Consider the following 23,359-nt stretch of genomic DNA (forward strand, 5'->3'; position numbering starts at 1 on the left):
TCCCTATAGGGGGAAAAAGCTACATGTAATGGAGCATGCATTAGTACAGACCATAGGAAAATTTTGAATGTACTCAGAAAGCTCCATCACTCAGGAAATTGGATAGCCATGAGCGCTGTTTCTAGGTAAATCTTATTTAATGTTTCCCTAATTAGAATCAATAGAACCCAATTTTCATTCCTGTGCCTCTGTTATGCACAAACTATCAGTCAGGCTCCAGAAAATCTCCCAGGCTACTTCCACACAAAACCGATTCAACTGTTTCGAGTCTTGACACTTATCTGGCAGGATCTGAAAATTAAGTTTTATAAATGTTTGTTACAAAAATGTTTGTAATTAGACGAGCTAAGGAAAACGAAGTGAGGCACTTAGATAATGAGTAATGATTTATAAGGAGGTTAGTTTATCTCAGACAAATGGAGCTTACAGAAACTGGTGTAGTTATCATCTTAAAGGTAACATAATGCACTGCTTTGCAGTAATCTTGGGTTTACACAGAGATTCTTATGCTTCACCTCTGTGCACCAACCTCTGTTCATATTAAAGGGCTTGGGGGTTGTGGGTTGGATTTTTTTTTTTGCCTCTTTGGTCTTGCATTTTTCGGTATGCTAGGCTATCAACATTTCTACTCAATGACAATATCAAGTAAATGAAAAACAGACAATCTGTGCACCCAGGAAAACTAAACCTCTAATGAAATTAAGCATTAGAGTTTATTAAATTTTATTGTATTATCAGAAAGTTTTTATTATAATGTGCAAAATCTGCTTAGTGCAGCCCTAGATTGTATTTACAGAACAGTGGGACAGCTTATGGAGGCTGAGTAGAAGATGCCAGATTGGACAATTGAAGGAATATAATCAGCATAATGTTTTTTGGAAAGGCAAAAGGAAACTATGCCATATGTTCACTTAAGCCTTAATTTTATGTAAAACTGGCTGTTTTTTCTTTGACACAGCTAAAATGCCCTTTCACTTACAGTTCAAAGACTGTTTATTTGCTCTCCAGATCCCCATATGCTCAAACGTGTTGTACACAGCACTGTCCCCTACTGGGGAACAGGAAAGGAAACAAATTTCATTTCCCATACAGCCAGGTATTTTCAAGAACCTAAAACTGACACATGTGTTCTCAGAGGCACAGGGGCAGACGTAAAGAGGAGAAAAGGAAGAGTCTGCCCTCCTTATTTCTCTGGCTTCTTTCTCTATTTTAGGAGCAAATTAACCTTTTCGGCAGGAGCAACTGGATGCGTGTATTCTCATTTGAATTCGTATGAGTTTACAGTGCTTGATACAGCATGTACGCCTTTGCAGGGTAATACACCAGCCTCTTGCACTACAGCTATAATGCTATTAAATTTACTTCATGGAATTAGTACAGTCGCTGCTTGAGTTTATATAAGCTGCAAAGCAAAACCCCTAACTATTTTTAGTTAATCGCAAAGAGGATGGAACTTGTATTTTAGCAATGAGATGATCATCTCTCGCTCTCTCTCTCTCTCTCTCTCTTAATTTCAGTCTGGCGAGATACAATCAAGGACATTATTAAAACATAACAAAACAAAGCAAAAAAATGCATGAGGGTACTAGAGCCCAAACTACCAATTTATGCTTGTTATTAGTGTGGCATATTGCTATTTTAATCTAATGCTAGGTAGTGTATTAATCTATAGATATAAATTAATGAGGCTCTTAATATATTTTCATTGGGAGGTTGAGCAGTCAAACTCATTTAGTTAGTGAAAACTACAAAAATCACCTTCTTGTGAAATCTGAAACTAGAAGCTTCAATGAACTAATGATCACAGTATGAACATTTTATGTACCACTGAAAATAAAGATAACCTGTAAATGTAAAATTTGCACTGCATAAACCATCCTTTTATACACTTCCACCTGTGAAAATATTCTTTGTTCAACTCCACTTGAGAAAGATGAGCATATTTAAAACAAAATATGTTAACAGATAAATGGATACAGTGTTCACCGTAATATCTTCTGACCAAACCCTCGTCCCAGTCAGAAGGAGCTTAGTAACAGGGCTAGGAGTCAATACCTTGTGTTCAAAGAGAAATTTTGTGTTATCTGGTGTACTCACATGGCTTTTTTGCTGGCTGAACTAGCTGAGGGTTCAGGTATGGGCTATTCTCTGCATCTATTCTGCGCTTGTACTTCTGGCGACCACCACGTACTCTGTCTAGGCGGACACCTGTATTGGGAAAAATAAGCAAACTTGTAATTAAATACATTAGGAGTATGCCTTTCAAATAACAATCTTCTATCTCGCACCATCCAATATTTATTTAAAATGCATGTTTATTTCAAAAAGATTGATTTTAGAAAGCAAGGGAAATCAGCGCTACAAGTATTTGCAAGCCATTCCAACTTTCACAACATAATTTCCTGTTCATTTAAAACCACTTGTTCCTTTTTACATATTATTAAAAACAGCTAACAAGTTCAGCTTCCATTTGAAAGAGTCTGATCGTAAGTAGTCTCTGCCAGAAGCCAAAGTTCAAAGCTGTAATAACCATCACGGATACACAAGGCTAACGTTACGAGCGGAGAAGTACAAAGGACAAGAAGTTTAGAAACAATGACTGCTGTATGTAGTTGAGATAGTCAAAACCAGTACTTTTAATTAACATGGATTAACACGGTCAGAGGATATAAGTATCCTTAGAAAAATAAGAACATATATGGGGCTTAGAGCCCTGAAATGGCTCATGAGGTTTTGAAAGAAATTGTATGGCTGTGCATTTAAGTGTCATCAATGTTGAATTAACATTTGTGTTCTACACCCATATTTTCATTGCTCCAGTAAAGCATTCTGCTATCTGTTTTGTACAGAGATACAGGAGTTTACCTTCCTGAAACAAGCTATAGCTGCTTTCATGGACAAAATGAAAAAAGGAGGGGGGAAAACAGGTCCTATAAAACAATGAAGTATTTTTATTTCCTTCTGAGTCACCCAGGCAGATTTCCAGACAACCAGGATGAATGTCAGTATAACCAAGTAGTAACATAACACTGAAGTTGAAAAACTTGGCACATATGCAGGGCAACAGGACAAGTAATACCAAGTGTAAAATTTGTCCCTGATGACATGGATTTAACTAGACAAGAATGCAAGGACACATTACATATCAATGATTCCTGTGAGCGATGTAATAAAGCACAGCTCACTTTATCACTTTTCTTTTCATTGTCTATTTTAGCTCTTCTCCTTCTATTTATCTTTTCTATTGCCATTATTGTGCCCTACTCTACTACTTCCCATCTCCCTGGTCTCTCCCTTGCAGGAAATACCTCCAGAACTGGCTTCTGGACAGCAGAGAAGCCACCACCAAAGAAGTTACAGTTTATGTGCACAGCAAGAATATAGCACAGAGCTCACGCGCTGCCCATGGACCTGCACCAGTAGCACAGTCTAGTTACCAGGAAACATCTGTCAGTCCTCTTTCATCCTCAAAAACCAGAGAGGATTGGTTGGGTTTTGGTGAAGCAAAGCCATTTTGCCAACTAGCCAGAAATCCAAAGCCAACTCCTGTAGCGTTGGGTTTTTTTCTTCTTCTGTTATATTTATTGGTTTTTTTTCCTTTTATTTTCCTGTTCTGTTTCCTGCTCTCCAAGCTGGCACTAAGCTAACACACCAAAACACTCACTAGCTGACCCAAGGAAGACATTTAGAGCGTTTAGAGATCCAGTTCTGTGCTCCTCTACCAGCAGGGAGGGCTTTGCGTGCATGGGGTTCTCATTCGCCCAGACGGACTGTTGGTATCTATAAATGTTAGTAACACAGGAGATACTTGGCTTAAGGACACAACCAATGTCTGCAACTCTAATGCAGTAAATTGTTTACAACAGTGCCCAATAATTTTTGCTCACCAGGAAAGTGGGTAATGATCACCTCTAACAGTGAAATTTCATTTGGTTTCCTGCAGAAGGCTGTATTTCACTCCCTCAAACTCAAGAAGTATATTTATCATTGTATGTTACAGATTATATTTTTTGTGAATCACATTATATAAATAATAAACCAAATCAACCACATATCCAAAAAGGTCAGTGAATAACTAAGAATGAAATCTTATTTATGGTATTTACCTTTATCACTGCCAAACTTGTGACTGATCTGTGGTCTAAGCTATTTGATAAAATTCATGGTGATTCAATCAACAAAACATGGTTGTTTTTTGTTTTTAAAATTATACTTAGAAATGCATGAACTACAAAACCACTTAAAAAATTTATAGTCCAAAGCTTTTCAAAGCTAATGATAACTCAGTGTTCTCCACCCTTGAATCAAGAGTTTGTGCTACACCTGAAACAAATGACATCCAGGACAATACTTTGCCTTAAAAATAAATAGCAAAAGATCAACATTTGACAGTTAAACATTCAGAAATAGGGAAAGGATTAGAACAAGCCACATGCAATATTGGTGGGATTATGAAAAAGACTGCCCAACATTTGAAGAAAAATAGATAGAAAAGGATTTCTGCATAATTCAGATGCCATCCTTCTTTCTGCTTGGGAGCAGATTTCATAGTGATAAAAGATGGATAGCACCAGACAGAAGTATGTTTAATCAAAAAGTAATGGAACTGAAGCTTAAATTAAAATAATATAAATCTACCAAGATGAACAATTTTTTTTACCTCCTTTGCAATTGCTGAGGTACACATTCAAGCCATTCCCACACTCAGTGGAAGGAAATACAGACAAATGTCAAAACAGTAAAATTATATATATATACCCATGCACTCATCTATTATAAATAGCTGTACCTGTAAATATGGCTACTTAAATTTTTTTATTAGAAAAACATTATAGTTCTAAATAACTGGAAAGTAAGAGTACTGCATATTCTAGAATCACACAAAACTATAGCTAATTTAAATTCTAATGTAAAAGCATTTTACATAATACCAATTTTAATGTAAAAGCATAACATAATACCAACAGAATACAAATTAGAGGTTTATAACCCTTTCATTAAAACTGATACAGAGTTTAGGTCTGAAGCTTTCCTCACTCCAAGTACCACCCCAAAGTAGCTACTTTATAATCGATTTCTGATAATCTAACACACCCTAAGCAGTATTTTACTTTCCAGAGTATTTACAGAAGTAAACACAATGCAGGACACCGTTAAGAAAGTATACCCATCTCACATTCCATCGGAGCGTTGGACTGTGGTGGGCAGCCAGCTGAAACCCAGAGGTTCCTGTGTCTATGCATGCATTTCCCCACAACTCTGATAGCTTGTAGGAGAGAATTTATTACATAAAGATATATTCATCTGCTCTCAAGACAGTAATCACTGATGCCTTCTTCATCAGAAAAACAAAGGGAAGAAAGAAAAACAACGTTGTCCACAAAGATCTTCATTTGGGGTGGAAGGAGATTAACATCTCGATCAGAAGAAATCGCTACAATTCAACACACAGTCTATACTCCGGGCTATTAAGGGGGATACTGTGGTGTCTAGCTAGCGTACAGGGAGACGTCAGGCAGACCTCTGCTTTAGCTCTGCTGTGCCTGTGGCTTGCCAGCGTCTTCAGCAACTTGGTTCATTCACCCTATATTCCTCAACCATAAAGTGAAAAGAAAGATATCCACTCCACCTATATAAACTCATGTCACATGTACAATGAATTGCACTGTACGTATTATCATTGCAGTTATTTAGGATGAAAACATCCATTAATGTCACCGAACAAAGCTCCACTGAAGACAAGCAAGTTCATTCTCCACATTCCCCAACACTTAATTTCATTTCAAAATTTAACAAAAAAACAAAAACAAAAGACCTTGTAAGAAAAATAGGGATGACCGTAGAGTACAAATAAAAAGAATAACACTGCTACCAGTGACGGTATTAACTACTGTCAACAGCCAGGTGCAACACATTCACTTTACACCTTAGGAGAAGCACACGTTGTGAACGGATCTGGTCAGGATTGATGGGTAGTCACACATTTTTACATGAATTGCAAAGCTCAGAAGACAAGGATTAGAGTAGAACTGTAATGAACAGAGAGACAGAAACTATGTAAATCAATGCAATAACTACTTTTTTAAAAGAAAGCAATTACACATACTAATACAACATAAGAATTTCTCCAGTTGGCCTTACAGGAAAAGAAATGTCATAGTCATTATACAAGCTTCTACAAAAAAAGTTCACCTCCTAGTTCCTCACACAATCTTCATGTGATTTCTATCAAATACTTACCAACAACAAAATTATATTGGGCAATTACTCTAAAGTGAAAGCATCCACAGTCTTGAACAAAAATAACTGAAGACTAGAGATGATGTACAAAATGAGCTACTCATCAGGTACTTCAATCTAAACAAACCTAGTATCAGCAAACCTGAACTCTGTTTCCTCTGTATTTCCTCATCTGTTCCTCTCTCACAAGAGATGCAAATCATTATTCCTATTCTGTAGTCCTTTTCTCACACTACCTTGAAGCCCTCACATGGGACAGGTACCCACTGTGACTGGTGCTATATAATCAAAAGATTGCCCTTACCCCAATATATCATTCTTTTTGCAGTTCAGCTCCTCAGTACGATAATCCTGTTTAACCATGTCATCCCATTTTCCATACCGATCCAAGCCACACCCAATGTATACTATTTACTCCTTTACAACCTACTTCTTTTCCATCCCCTCCTTCTTACCTTGGCTACAAGCCCCCAGTGTTCTTCTGTCCACTTATCCCACAAACATTCTTGTCCTTTCACAGAGTTCTATACTCACAGGGAATTCTCAGGCTACACTGGAACACATCAGCCCAGTCCTTCAAATCAAGGCCTACCAACACCAGGACTGCCTTTAAGAAATCCATCACTACCTATCGTTGGGGAGAGCTTTATGTGTTGGAAAAAATAAATCTAGTTCACTTAAATATGAACTAATATCTGAATAACTCAAAATAAATATATATTTTAAAAATAAAATAAATAAATAAAAACTCTCTCTCTACCTTCCAGTACACCAGTAAAGAACCAGTTTGAGATCAGAACCACATCTGCACAATTTCCTAGGGAAATTCCAAATTATGCTCCCTTTCCACATGCCCTACTTATGAGAGACTTATGGCAAGCAGTTATGTTATGTTGTCCACAGATGCCATTTTCGCAAACTCCACCTCTAAAACGGCATTCAGTATGTACTAAATATATTCCTATCTAATTTTTTGAGACATGTGTATTACCCATTTTCTGCAGGTGTAAGATTTCCAGCATTGCCTTAAATTTTACAGTGAGACCAGGAAGAATTGATACCTACGTAACCGCATCTTGCTGAGCTTTAGAAGAACATCAGTAGCAGAGGCCAAATAAACAGATTCACAGCACAACTAGAAAAAGGGAAAAAAACAATGGCAGGTTCTGATGTGGTTCTCCTTTGGGACACGGTCTTGGTAACAGTGTTTCAGTTCACTTGAACATACCGTGATTATTTGTAAGTTTGCTGAGTAAGCTTGAGTGAATATCATGAACTCTGGGTTTTGCTTTCATTCACATACAACAGGAAAATCAGTTCATTTTTCCACCATGAACACAGACAGAATGTACTTTTAAGAATGCACGGTCATCTGGTTACTCTTTAGACAATTCAGTCATCTCTGTAGTTTGCAATTAGAGCAGTGTGAGGCCAGTGCCTTAGTCCTACAGTCTGAAAGATCTGTCGTGGAAAAAATACTTCCACTTCAAACCCCAAAAGAGTGCTCTCAATGAAGTAACGCAGCATGAAGAAAAAATATAACACAAGCTATCTTTTCTTCTGGATCTACATATTTGGTTTATGTACTGAATTATAAGGATGCCAGACAGCTTCTGAAATCAGTTTACAAAGTATTTGGATGATAACATATGCAGGAAAAAATTCAGCTAGAGATGTAAAATATGTGTCCATTAGGCAGGTAGTATTCTGAAAACAGAGCCCTAAGTCATCAAAGAAGGTAAAAGCTATGACTCACATTAAAGCTTTCCTGATCTACAGCTGAATTAACAATTAGCAGGGGAAGGCTTTAGCGTTTTGTCTTCTGATAGCTATCTGCACTATTAAACACATTACTTAGTGTAGCATAGAAAGTCTAAAAATCATCCTCCTACTTTGCATTCAGCCAGTACCAAAAAGTATTTGTTAATATGGGATAAAATTGGCTGTCCTCAAGAGATGCCTATAAAACAACTTAGTTCATGAAGCAGCCCATATAATGGACTGAAGGAAAAAACAGTGTTTATTACTATAATACCTGACTTGCTCTGTGACTGTAAGTTGCTTAATTTATCTGTTCCCCTGACAAAGATTAGCAAAAAACAGTTTATTATACAAGGGGGGGGGGGGGGGGGGAGAGAGAAAAATATTGCTTTTGTAAAACAATTGTTTTGAACCAATGTTTCACTGAAGATTTTGCTTATGTTTAATAATCAAAAATGTTTCTAGGCAACCAAATGTAAGCAACAATTTGGAAAATTCATTTATTCCTGAGAGGAGGGGATGAGAAGGCTGGATTTTGGCAAAGGAACTGAAAGAAAAAAAATTCTCTTTGGTTAAAGCCCAGAGGTTTTTTCTTTCTCCGTTTGACAAAAGAACTGATAAATGTGTTACTTACACAGCTCAGTACTCAACCTCTCTTGAAAGGAACATTAACTTTGCATGAACTAATCATCTACACGCTGAATTTTTGTGCACTGTCATTTATGCATTAAAACATAAAAGAACATGCAAAAAATCCACTTAGTTTTCCCATGCAAATGAGATTTTGTGTAAATAAATTCTATTATTTCTTAGCGCAAGTGATTTTCATTGAAGAACAGTCCATAAACAAAGATGTTCACACGAAGAAAATGTGGCATAGAATGTTTAAGAGTATTACCGTTGCTTTACAATTTTTAATGGTTCCACATGAAGCTAAGTATCCTAATCTTGTGACACTCACAAATACAAATTAGGTCACACGCAACAGGTGACAAGTTTTAATTGAATGTCTTCTGTCTGCAATTCTGACAAAAGGTGAATGGAAATAAATGAGTCTGGCAAGACAGCCCTGAGCCTTACAATACCCAATATCTCATTATTTTTAAACAGCTATCTATAAACTGATGCTGACAAGCCTTGAACCTTTTATTTCTGTTCAAGAAGAGGTGAATGTGCAGAAAGAAAAGAGGAAAAAAAAAACAAAAAACAAAACAGGACAGCTACTGTTGCATTAAGCTTGCAATACTCATTATTAGCTTTCAAATATTATAAAAGAATACCTTTTACACTTCATGTAAGAACTTATAGAAAAACCTTTTTCTTTTCTGGAAGAGATACACTCTATGCACTCAGTTCCTAGTGCCTAAATTTGAACTTTTCTGAGCGTTATACTACCAGAACTTCATCAGAATTATGCTAGACTCATGCCGATTTTAAAAAGACTGAAATTAGGCCACTAAATACAGGCTACAAAAATTCCCCTTCTTCTCCTTTACTTTTCCAAAGTGAGCCTATGTTGCAGCAAAGCGTGCGCATTTGCAAACTGTGAAGGGAAGCAATGCAGAACTAAGATTATGAATATATAAAACCCCTGACGTTTCTGAAATGAAACCCAGACCATCACATAATACTTCTCTCCTCATCACGTGGGCTACTAATACACTAATAACTAGGTTGCAGTGTGAAATACTGCAAAAGCTTTTATGAATAACACAGAAAATACTGTTGCTAATTTCACCATTAAATTTCATGCCAACATGCCTATGTATCATAAGCATACTATATGACAGTATATGTTTGGGGTTTTTTTAAATTATGCAAACATTATCCTGGGACAAAGTATAAGAATAAATAATGGCAACCGATCACTAACTAAATACCACAGTTCTTACCTTAATTTATTTAAATATAGTTACACAAGATGCTATCTTGTTTCAGAGTTCAAATTACGACCAATTTAATGAAGTGGAGCTTGCTGGGCTGTAAAGTCATTACTGCATCAATACACTTGTAACCATTACTTTAAGGTGACAAGTGCAGACTTGGGAAAGTCAGCTTGGCTGACGATCCAAGGAGAGGGCATGGAACGCGAGCAGACAGAAAGGTCAAAAAGTAAGTTTGAGCAAGGCCACTCCAATGACTGAAGGTCAAAAGCAGGCCTTTATTCTAGATCACATCACCAGAGCTTATAAAGAATTCAAGAGCTATGCTAGTGACAACTCTAATAGAAAAGAAGTCTGACTGAAGTTCTGGACCATTTGCTGGTGACTCTCAAGAGAGATGGGAAGATCAAAATGAAATGCATTGTAATAATTGGACTGTGAAGTACCAGTAGCATGAATCAAGATCTCAATACCCTTTTCAGATACAATAATGTGCAGTTTCACAGTATTTCAGTTAGTGACTTGGATGATGTGGGATTCTGGAATTAATCTGAGATCCAGAAGTCACAGGAAAGTTCTTAATAGTGTGAGTTGAAACAGTTATATAAAATCTTATCGGTCCTACTGGGACAGCTTGCTTAGAATTAGGATGTCTGTCTAAAGGAAGTGATTTCGTTTTGCTGGAACAGAACCAGAGAAAATAAAAGGATCACTCTCATCATACTAGAGCTTTAAAACAGATGTACAACTCACTGAAATATAAAGTTTTTACCCTAACAAACATGTTTCCCTAAGTTTGGGTTTTGTTCTCTCCTATTGTCCTGTACTTTTTTTCTTCTTTTTTTTTCTTTTTGTTTGGGGGGGGGGGGGGACGACACAACAAAATCTTTCTCATCTTCAACCAGTAGCCAGTCTGTGCTGAACTCTACAAGAGTAAGACAAGCAAAATTAGTTTCCAAATTGCACTCACCTGGCAAAGAAAGAAAGACTTACTCTTGCAGTTAAGGTGGCCTTATATTGCCAGTTGAATCTTAATTGGCCTTAGTGCAAAAATCTGTGTTCTCACAAAATTTTGGACTTCTCCAAGGCTTTTTCATGAAAAAAGCATTTCAACTTTGTGTTTTCTCTTAGCACACCCATAACGATGCTAAGTATCTCTGCAAACTTTCTCATATTTATGTATTGAGTAATTACGAACTGTACTTTTGCGGGTGAAGAACTATGCAATTCTTCCCTGCTTCTTTTATTCTTTAGAAGAGTAAGACAATGATCTGTGGAACCTCATCAGTTTCATACATCATCCTTCAAGCCTTCTCAAAAGGTATGGCAGAATTCTGAATTTATTCCCTCTTTCTTCCGCATGCTATTTTATGGCACTGCAAAATCTAGACCAGGTGGCACAATGGGAAAACAGCCCAAGAAGCTTGCATTATGTCTCAGCCTCTGACTAGGGATAGCACATTTTTAGGAACATTATATCTTAGAATTATTTATATTCTTAAGTATACTTCACCAATTTTAGCTCTACAAAAGACTGTATTGGAAACTAGAGTATCTAAAGTAATTTAGTGAACGCACGCCAGCCTGATGCTAAAAAGAACAGGGTATTTTTAAACACAAGCATCAACTTTATATACAATGTGGGCTTGAAAAATGTGATAGATATTCTTACATTTTGGCTTTACTTTTTGCAGCTAAAATATGAACATTTTGTCTTCTGTATTGTTATTTTTGCAAATATGCTCAGGATTAGATATAAGCTACCCAACAGGGTTTCATTTGGAGTCTCAGAGTACTCTTGCAATACAATTACAGGATAATTCTAACTTCAAGATAAAAGAAGATCTTGTATTACTAGTTTCAGGTGTCTTTGACAAATGATACAGCTTTTCTGTACTTTGCTCTTCCTGTCTATGTACCGTAACTTTCTGTTCCTTAAATTTCTACCTGGTACAAGAGTAAGGTTCAACAGTGACTTATATGAGCTCATAGTGCAGACAGGCACATTTTATGACAGTGAGGAATTCAAAATTCCTGGTCTCTAGTCCCTTTCTGACTTCTCTGAGCAGTTGCTTATTTTAAAAAAGGGAAACCTTATCTACTACTTAAGACACGAAAAATACAATGATCCAGGTTAATGTGTTCAGACTGGAAGGTACCAACATACCACATGACAGCATCTTCCTGTGCAGCGCTGCCTCTGCCAGAAAATCTCAGAGTTAATGCGGAAGAATAAATTCAAGGTTTTTTTGTTTCACTATTTGCAGTGGGTTAAAATGATAATTGTTCAACCACAAAACTAAAACTTCAAAATTAAGTGGCTAGATGGACATCAAATCAAGACACAGCATAGTAAAATAACAAAAATAATGTAAAAAGCTGATGTGGTGGAATTGCTTCCTATTACTGTTATCTTGTGGCATTACGTTGGAAGGTGGAAACAAAGGGAGAAACGTTCTCTGCATATATTATAGTTTCTGGAGGTGGCAGGTAAACACATTCCAATGTGTGCAGCTTAATGAACACTGGGAAAAAAAGCACTCCGGAAGAAAGTATTTGTCTCTTCCTCAAAAAAAGTTGGGCAGTAGTGTATCTAATGAGTATAAAGGTAGAGTCTGTAAAAGACCCTGATAATTTATTCACAAAACTGTATTAAGTAAGCAACAGAAAAATAAATTAATTAGACTAACACCTTATAAATAGTGTTCTATAATTTCTGGTCGTGACAGTAACATCTTCAGGAAGTCCTGCAAGAGCATTAGCGCAGAATATTTTTGTGTACAATGTGCTACAATGAATCTGAAACTCCCCCCTGTATTAAGGAATGTAATTGATGTGTCCTTAATATTACTTTCAAATATTTATTCAGAGGCTAAAACCAGCAAAATAATTTTTAGTTCAGAATTAAAAATCTGTCTGCAAAGTTTCTTACAGCAGAGAGAAATGAGGGTACTATAGTACTTTATCATAGCTACTCATTGTGCAAATGTATTTGTCTGCATATACATTCTTACATATGTGAGAAGTATTCAAAGTCACAGACCAAACCGGTATATAAAATCAAAATGTTGTAACATTAAATCCCCATTGTGTTTGACTAAAAATCACCTGATACTGAACTCGTGAGTGATCCACCCAAAATGGCCTAGCCAGAAAGGGATTTTATAAATGGCCTTTACTGAGGCTCACAATGCCATCCACAGAACTCTGCTCAAGAAATAAATATTTGTATTTTATACAGAATGCACAAACGTTTGTCCCAGTATTTTCCAGAGTACTGGGAATACTGCAGGTGTCAGTGGAAGACCTGACTGAAGGGATGCTGTCAACACAATTAAAGTGTTTATATTTAAATATATACTTGTGTATTTACATAACATTATTGAAAAAAAAGTTTTAAAAATGCCTTTTTCTTTTGTCTTTTACACAACCTTTTCCCCTGTTGTTTCATGAATATCAGTATTAAAGAATTGTGTATATATGAGAATCAAAGAGTGAAACTGAGGAGAAAAGCCCAAAACTAATTAATCCAGTTTTAATGCTAAAATTTAGTGACAAGCAAAACAGAAAAATTTAAATAATGTTAAAATTATTTAATTTACAAAAGAACACTCTGGTCCCTCAAATGAATTATATGGACAGATCTATATAGTATATAAAAGTATCAGATCTGGTGAAACATTGTTAAGATTAAAAAATGCACAGTATTTTTTTTTAACCTCTCATGTTCACTTCTTTTTTCCCTTAACACAAAAAAGACTGTAAAACTCCTGTACATATATATTTATAAAAATCCTAAGATAATATCTGGCTTTACCAGATAAAGCCTGAAAAGAACACCAGATTAAATTTTTACAATTCCTATAACAAGTGTATACATTCCGTGTTTCGCCTGGGTAAAGCAATGGAAAAGAAAATGAAACACAAGGAGTTAACAGGTACAGGCAAAGTTCTGTGGACATAAATTAAAAAAATGTAAGGAACTCTTCCTTTTGAATTTTAAGTATTCTCCTGAATGTATTTAACACTTCATTCATGCCCAGAATGTAGCTGATTTATACATTAGCTCATATATCCTGCCAGCCTCATGACCTGACATACTGCCTAGTGTGCTGGAGTGGCAGGTTATCCTGTTTGTGGCCTCTGCAACTCCTCTTGAGGCAATACTTGAGCAATTAATGGAAAGTTTATTAATTAAACTACTTTATTGATACTACCGCTAGAAGCTTTCCATAAAAAAGCATAATGGTTAGCCTGCATATCAACTATTCTTTCATAGTTAGCACTAGGAGAGGATCAGAGACAATGCAGAAAATCCAGACTTTTTGATTGTCCATAATGTTGTGCAAAATTAATAAAAGGTAAATTGATTTCACTTTAATAAAAGACAATTCATTTTGAAAAAATTAGACACTATACTCAGATTATAAAATGCCCCAACTCTAAAACAGCAACAATTTTCATCTAATCTCATAGGCAACGTTGGGACTTTGGGAAATGGGTTAATAAATTCTAGTTTTCTAAACCAGGCAGACTGATTTACTGCAAACTTCCCCCATTACAGTTACAGTAGGTGTCTATCAAATTGCTTATGAGAACAAATTTATGGAAAATATCCAAGAGTAATGCTTTGTTCTTATTAAAATACATGAATATGTATGTAATTTCAGCCAGACTAAATGAACGAAACAAAACAAAAAGAAAGAGAAAAAAGGTCAACAATTGTTGTCATGAAAACTATTCTTTTCCACAAGAAAAAATTCCTCCCTGTTAAAAATGCATTTATATAGAAGATGTTTGTCTGAGGAAGATATTTTTGCTTAAATTGTAATGGCAACTGCTATGCAGGAAAACCATACAAAGTGTACAAGGGTATGTTAATATAAGTAATTGAGGCTACATAATTACATAAACATTATTTAAAAGAGGAAATAAAGCATAAAATTTCCTCATCCCCAGGATTTATTTTCATGCAGAACTTTAACAGATGCAGAATTAAAAAAAAAAAAAAAAAGATTTAGTTTTAAGTCAATAATTCCTGACAAGCACAGTCTATTTAAATTGGCACACGCTTACCCTTTTGAATGCAGATCTCAATGGGAGCATTCACTGTGTGCAATGCTAAACAAACACATATTTTATTTTTCTAGGGGCCATAAAAAGAATATCCACCAAACAGGAGACTAAGATCTCACTCAATGCACTGCATATCTTGCATAATTCTACTGAAGGCTGTACATTTCTCCACAAACATCCTACTTCTAAGGGCAGGAAGAGCAAGCAATGTATTTTCATAGACTTTGTGTTTTTTCCAAATACTGTGTTCCTTTCGAAGTTTTCTGCTTTCTCTATTTCTCTCCCAAAGTTCTCCCCGCCACCCCCACCCCCCATTAGAACACATACATCAGACTCATTCTTTCTTTCTTTCTTTTTTCTTTGAAACATATAACTATACATTTTTATCTGCTTCTCATTCCTATGGGCCATGACATCCAGTTTGAAAGACATTAAGGCTAAAACAAAAGCAGAATTTACTGGGTAAAAATATGAGAGGTTATATAGCCTAATGAAACAAACCCACAAACAGAAAACTAGAGAAATAATTCAGCATATTTATAACTAGCATCCACAAAACACATGTGTATAATCCTCTCACCAAGGATAGTTTTTGAGCAACTTAACCATGAAGGGTACATACCAGTCATTCCGAAACTGTGTTTGTGACACCTGCTGCAACATCCAAGTCTCTTATTGTCATCATACTCTCAGTATGAGAAGAGACTTACCATACTATTTCACCATAAAATTCACTAACAATTGAATTATATTTCACTTTCATCAGAAACCTAAAATTTCTAGTAGAAAGAAACTTGGGACATATTATGAAGCACCTTTCCCAATGACAAATACTGTTCTTTCACCTATTACTGTGTATGTTCCTCCTGCCGTATTTTAACAGGGGATTCCTTTGGCCGTTCTTTTTTTTGTTTGTTTGGGGGTTTTTTAATTGAAATATTAATAGTTTTGAATTAGTACGGATTGCCTTCAGAAGCAATCATTTCAATAGAAGTTTTCCTAACACTGTTTTGCAATTTTAAGTTTACTTTCTGCTTTTTAAAGTATTCTCCTGTCCATATAGTCAAAGTATACAGGCTAGTTCATGTAAGATTTTACTTGAAACATTCATATACATTTGCTATGATATTAAAGACATTAAAATTCTTAGGTCAAGAGCGGACAATCACAGCTCAAAATATTCATGCAAAGTAGAAATAAACCACATGAAAAATATTTACTTGATACAATTGCCAAGAGTATGCAAAATGCTCTTAGCATAATCATCACTTAGTTTTAAGGCTTCTTTAGTTCCTTTGAAAGTCAGATTATGAAACTATAATCTATATCTAAAAAGAAGGTATGTATGATTTGTTTTTATTACTAATCCATGCTTCTTGATCTGACCAAAGAAAGCACAAAAGAAACAGATGCACATATATGTAAGTTCTAACTTCTTAACTGGATATAAAGGGCAGTCAAATCGTTCTTGAATATAAATGAGTTCCCTGGGTCCTGTGAGTTCTCCATTAAAAATGTAATTGCTGACACCTCTGTGATCGGGGAAACAGACACAGGCTTACAGAAAAAGGAGATGACATGATCCCCAATGTGCTGCAGTGGGTACGCTTCTGGTTCTCCAGCAGGAACTCTTCAGAGAAAGATCACCAACGGCTGCGTGTAGTTTGCACATTGCAGTGTAACTCAAATTACACTGCATTGCTTTATGATTAATAAAAGCTAAGAGTTGAAATTCCTTACTCATTCTTTTATCGTGCCTTACGCAGGTGATCCTTCAATACCAATACAGGAGACTGAACACAAAGAGGTAAACGTCTTGAAAGCTGGTGGCAAACAAAGTCTCCGTGTGGTTTAGTTTTCAGCGTTTAGATTCTGCCCACCCCTGCACCTCCAGATTACTCCCGTAAGAGCCAGCGTTACCGCTAGGACTGCCCCTTAAACAAAACAAGCCAGTTTTCCTCTTTTCCCTCTCTCTTTGGATCAGAACCTCTCTCTACAATGTGCTGTGTTTGTTCCAGAAGGTATTTTGATCCCGTCAGCAAATTTGGATCCATTTTTAGATGTTCAGATTTTTTTCTACTAATTTTAATCTGGACTAGATATATTCAGAAGAATGGTATAAAAACATGCAGAGTTTTCTGAACAAGACAGCAGTGCTTACCACACTACTATAATGACCTAACAGGAATGAGATCCTGCTTGTATTTTCAGAGGAAACCGATTCAAACATTTTTCTTTGAAGCTTTAACTTAAATAACCTGCAGAAAACAACTGACCACTGAAAAACATACCTCTAAGTATGCTTATAACCAGCAAAACTGTGCCCATTATAGGAGACCTCAGTATGTTTTCTGGGAACAGTCAGCCACTTCGTTTAACGAGAGAAAATCAAAATAGACGGCACTGAGGATGGATCCTATGAGGAAGGCCTTTGGAACTGACGATGGGACCTTTTTTAATCAGTGATCTCAATGGTCTTAAATCTGATAATTTCTGATACTATTTCTTAAGGTTTTACATGTTTCCCATTTGCTGACATGGGAGATTTATGTGAACATCGTACACCTTGGCAATGCTCAGGAGCATTTGTTTCTTGAATTGAGGCAGGTTTTAGAAACTGTAACACAATTCATTTTTTACTGCCTTTTCCCCATTTTACAGAGTTAAGTTATTTTCCACTTGTCATGCCATTGTGTCAGAGATGGTGTGGTGCAGTGGATTGATACCTTTTTATTATTCTCTCCAGCGTGTGCCTTTTCTTTTGGATTGCTCAGTGATCTTCTTTTCAAACTACCCACAAATAGTGGAAGTACAGCAAACTTCTCTATTTTGTGCCAGGTTTGTGTGTGGTCTGTTTTCTCTCAGTAATGGTACTTAGTTCTTGAAAGTAGGTTAACTTGGGGTTAAGCACCAGATCAATAGGCAACTTGGCCAGATATCCCAAATACATCAAGCCAGCAGAGTATCAGTGATAAACGGGACCTTTAAATTAAGATTATGAGGAAAAACCAAAAATGAGACTGTACTGCAAAATTTAAATTGAGAACCTTAACTTTGTCCAGTCCTTTTGACATTCAGAGTGAATTTTACTAAAACTGCCACAGACCAATGAGTACTCAAATTCCACATCAAAAACTTCCTAAAGTTCAAATAAATTCAGAGCCAGAGTTCTGTGATATTTATTGGTACATTCCCTACATCCAGGATGGGGTGGTTCATTTTTTTATTCAAAGCCATTTCCACCAAACCGCATTAAAATACAGGTAAAAATCTTCTACACTGACTTCTTCATTTTTACAATGATCTAATTAGAATATGGGTAAATTCTGCTCCTAGGTACATAAATATGTAGAAGAGTAATAAAGCTTTTCATATTCTTGGTTTTTCATTTATCCCATTCTATTCTATGCTTCTACCTGAGGACTGCACTTTAATCTTCGTACTAAAGAAATGCACTCTATACTTTAAATTTCTAAAGACACTGAGTACTCCATGCCACCGAAGTATACAATCCTTGTCGAAACTCCATGCAGTTGGCAACTGTCACAGTGAACTAAACAGACTGGGATTTCAAGTGCTGGATACTATATACTTAACAGCTGGAGAAGCTCTTAAATCTTGTTTTAGAAAGAGAGGGCATAATTTATCTAGGGAAAATACTCCTTTGGCAGCATATGCATAAGAAAAAAAAAAGGTTCTATGTTCTGAGCTTTAAAGGGAAACTGAAAGAAAAGTTTCTATCATAAATGTTCGTCACAACATTAAAAACCAAACAGGTTAACTATTATGTACATGAAGTCTGAAGTATCAGTAAAGAAATTTTGCCTGTGCTGGCAGAGATAGAAAAGGGTTCAACTTCAGTTATGAGGACTGCCACAACTCATAGTGAAGTGAACAGACAGTTACCTGTTCATCTCAGACTTGTTACTGAACTGGGCCATGATCAGGTATCTTCTAGGCAGCTCTCACATGTCATGCATCATAAAATTAATGGCAATTCCAAAAGTATAATGATTGATGCAACTGGTTGATGCATATTATTTGATTTTAAGATGTGTAAAACTAAGTCAGTTTAGAAATTAGAACAGAAAACCTATTACATGCAATTGCAACATGGTCCATCTGCAAACGGCAAAGATCAATGGCTAGGCTAGTCACTTCTCCGCTAAGAATAGGTAGGGGGAGACAATTCCTTTACATCCTTCCATTCATCAATACATACCACACAAAACATGGGTGAATTATTTAATGCTAGTTTCAGTTTACATTATTAGTGTAAGGAAACTGACTAAATACTGTTTTGCAAGAAAATAAGCATTGCAGAGGAACAGAACTATTGTAAAGGTGCAAAAACTTCATTTAAATTAGTTGGTCTGCTTGTGGACATGTACTCCCCCTCTCTCAGTTTTGACATACAACTAGTAACAAAAGTGTAAAAAACAAATTTGCATGTGGAATCAATGAAAATCGGTGCTTTTTTCCACCCAAATATGGAATCTTGACACAGCCCATGAAAAAACAGGCAAGTTCTCTTTCAAGATAAGGTTTTCCATTGCACTTTACCCTTTATTAAGGAGCAGTTTACCTGAGGACACACTTAAAGATCAGTGGTATGTTCCACTGCACAAAGATCTGTTATTAAAATCAGGTGATTTTATACAGTTTTCTTGATTAACAAATGCCTAAAGTCCTTACTCAGAGAAAACCGCAACTGAAAGTCCCATGCCACTAAAATCCCAACTGCAGACCTTTTCCAGCATGAATAATATTCCACATACCCTCCTAATTAATGTAAGCAGTATTACTGCCATTTATCTTTCTTTTTCACTGTTTTTTCTCAGTTACTTCTCCAGCAAAATGCACTGCGTTTTATTGTTAATTGTGATAAAAAAAATAAATGAGCCAAATCAATTACAGTCCTCTGTCAATCTGTATGGTTGAGGCACAACTTTTACTGTTTTAATTAAATGAAGAAATGGGTCTATTGTTTAAAGGCATTAAAGAAGGCAATTCAAAACTTGAAATAAGCCTTTTTGTTTTTACTGAGGGGCAGAGATGCCTATAAAAGCAATGCAGGTCTCTATTTGATTTTCACAGCAGCTGTGAAATTTATAAGAACCACAGAAACAATTACCTATCCATTTTTTCTTTTAGCTAAAGTACCACTGATTCTAATGAGCTTGGGTTGTGAAGACATTGTTACCTACAAAACGTTGCTGTGACTTCAATCCTGGGCTAGCAAGAAGAAAGAATCCTTAACAAAGAAGTAAACGTAACAAAAGAACAGGCAAAAATCTGAAAACAACAAAAAGCCATAAAGACTGTCAATGACAGGGGGAAGATTAGTGGAATTATACCTTTTATTATCAGTTAAAAGCTGATCTTTTATATGATGGCAGCAAGCTCCAGTCCTATTGCCATTAAAAGTCAGCAGAAGTTTTGCCGCTGCATTCAGCTGGAAGAGCCCTCTGCATTGACAAAGCCCATCAGACCAAATTCAGATCATTTGCTTCACATCGGTAAAATAAACACACTAAGAGGAAAGATCTCTGCACAAGTTAAAACTCCTTAAGCCCTTGAAATAGTACCAACACAACCTTTTGAAGTCATAGGAATAATTCTCAGAAGGGCAAGACCAGCCCCAGCCATAGACCCATGTTTCCAAACTGCAATCGGTAGTTGCTGAGTGAAGTGGCTTTCAGGGAATCCTGCCTCTGTTCATGGATAGATGTACATATAGCTATGAACATACACCCAAGTAACAAGCCGTTTCCCAGGCACGCAGTGGTTTTTGCAGGTATCGGTCATACCTGCCATTTCACCCTTCTCAGTCCTAGTGAACCAGAGCACAAGGTGGGCTAAATTACACTCACAGAATACAAGTCCATGCAATGCTACCGCCCGCTACGCTGAACAGGATGCTGCACACATCCTTGGCAAAGACTGGAAATGAGATTTGGGAAATTCACAGTCTTGCTCACTATACGGTAAAATGGCATCAGAGGGCGCATCTGCTGGTTGCACAATACACATCACTTGTTAACACTCCCAATCCACACAAAGAAAAGCGAATGACAAAAATTTCACTAACTTCAGTAGGCTTAAGTGATCAGTTATTTGTTGTACAAAGTTCTTTTACCTACTACAAACAGAACTTGAAACAACAATATAGATTTTTTGTGGGGACTAGTAGAGAAGTGCCACCCTTCTTTGAAAGAAGAAATAACTCACTGGAGCAAGCTGGAAAAAATCAAAAGGTTTAGTCTCATGTTAATTTCATTTTATATAGATTATATATATATTATGTACATAAAAGTATTACTTTAATATAATTATACATTTAGCATCTTTATTATATAAAAAACAATTTCCTGAAAAACCTGAATTTCAACAACAGAAGTATTTATTGTAAATGGGATTTGACATCTGCGTGAAACTGGATAAAGGGATTTTCAATCAAAGTCTGTCTCCCAGCAAGCTCTATAGCAGAAGGCTGGCACAACAGGGAATGCTGAGTAATTATGAAACTAAATAATGACTCATCGTTACTTTCCCTTTTCCTGACTCACTCTTTTTTGTGATCAGCAGAGGCTCAGACACCAAGCAAAGCTGAGACAGTATGCTGTTAACATAGACCCCTTTTTCACTCCACACATCCCTGGGCCACAGGAATCACCGAAGAAGCCAGTCTAAGAACAACATAAAACATTATTACTCTTCTGGTTTTCCCTAAATGCTCTAGGTAGCCATCACTTTATCCCATGTACACCACGTTCCATTACTGCCCAACCTAATAAAGACTTCTGTCACAGCGATAGCTTTTCATCTTCAGAGCCCTTGTCTCCTCTCCTGATAAGGCTGCCAACCCTACTCTCTGTAAATGAGCTCATGCGAACACTTTATTTTCAGCTTGTGGAAACAAAAAGGGCCACTGCTCAGCTTCAGAGCTTGAGGGGGTGGGTTTCTATCTTCAAAGCATGACCAAGGCATTTGAAAGGGATTAAAATTAAACTGGTAAGCTTAGCTTGAAATAAGAAACTTGAAACAGGACTATTGCACTCACAAACCCGTTTTTTTCTTTAAAAGCTTCAATAGTCCCTTAAAAAATGGTCCTTTAAGTCATTTTTATTTGTGTACTCTTAAACCTTTGGCAACTGCTTAGATAACACTGCTAGCCAGTAACCCATGTTACTATCAATAGCCACACATAGCTGAGCATCTCACTTACAGGACAGATGGTTATCCCATCCTTGTGCACTCAGTTCAAAAACATGTGAATCACAGCTTCAGCTTCCTTAGCCAAACAGCAAATAAATTAAAATTTTTTGCAATCAGTGGCATATGTTTGCATCTGTGTACGGAATGACTTGGGCCAAACCTGAATTGCCGTGTTTCATTCAGTGACATCCTAAGCATTGTGTAAACGCCCAATCCCTAGCAATGTTTGCTGTGCAACAAGGAGCTGTGAAAGAAAGCAAAACTCACAAAGACTTCCACTGCTGTTAAGATTTTGTATGTGGAATTTGTTTCACCAGCTAGCTACTTACCATCTAGTGGCTACAAAAAATTGTTGTATTTTTAAATGCTTACAGTAAGTGTGTCCTTAGGAACAAACCAAATTAACTATCCACCTCATAAAATACTTTGCTTCCCTATCAGCTGTAGTTAGCCAGGTAGGGAACCAAGTGAGCCGTGGCTCAGGGCACAGATATTCCTACTGTATAACATCTGGTTCATTATCCACTCAAATAAAAATTATTTGCTGGTCTCATATTACTAATCTGTCCACATCAGGAATGTACAAAAAAAGCAGAACATCTTGTTCTGCTCAAGATGAAGGTCCAACTAATATAAATGTCTGCAGTTAAAACTTACCAGAAGCATGGGTTTGAAGGAAAGATATGTGGGAGTAAGGAGTGGTCTTTTGCAAAAATCCTTGAGGAGTTTTACACATGGAGGCTTTTCTCATGCTCTCTACATGGCATCATTCTTCAGGACATCGGAAATCTGCTCTTACCACCTTTTACCACTGCTATTACTATTCCTAGATTCATCATCTTCAGAGGCCCAATATTGCTGCCCACTGCTGTTCAGCACAAGCTTTGAGCAGTTCTAGATAGCAAGTTCCTCATTGTTAAAGATGCACAATGGCATCTTGACTTTTTTAACACTGCCATAACATAACACTGAAGGTTACCCAGAAACTGCAAATGACCATTGGAGGGCAGAACCTCCAGGCTGAAATGACAGCAAATTTCTGTTAATGAATTTTTAAATAAGCAATGCAACCTTTCCTCTAAGAAACTTCTTAAAGAAAGAAAGGATTAGAAATGGCTGTGTCCAAAGACACCACAAAACACTACACTGGCCAGGACCGAACACCAAAGAAAACATGAAAA

General features: G+C 36.5%; 1 protein-coding gene across 33 annotated transcripts in view; it reads right to left on the reverse strand.

The window, feature by feature from the left end:
• ESRRG (estrogen related receptor gamma) overlaps positions 1-23,359 on the reverse strand; it is a 406,664-nt gene that overhangs the window by 51,022 nt on the left and 332,283 nt on the right. For all 33 annotated transcript variants that reach the window (XM_055816313.1, XM_027788550.2, XM_055816307.1 and 30 more), the window contains one exon: positions 2,098-2,208. In XM_055816313.1, the coding sequence (XP_055672288.1) occupies positions 2,098-2,208 (111 nt within the window). The remainder of the gene's footprint in view (positions 1-2,097; positions 2,209-23,359) is intronic.

The sequence above is a fragment of the Falco peregrinus genome, chromosome 11, assembly GCF_023634155.1.
Source record: "Falco peregrinus isolate bFalPer1 chromosome 11, bFalPer1.pri, whole genome shotgun sequence".
NCBI classification, from domain to species: Eukaryota; Metazoa; Chordata; class Aves; order Falconiformes; family Falconidae; genus Falco; species Falco peregrinus.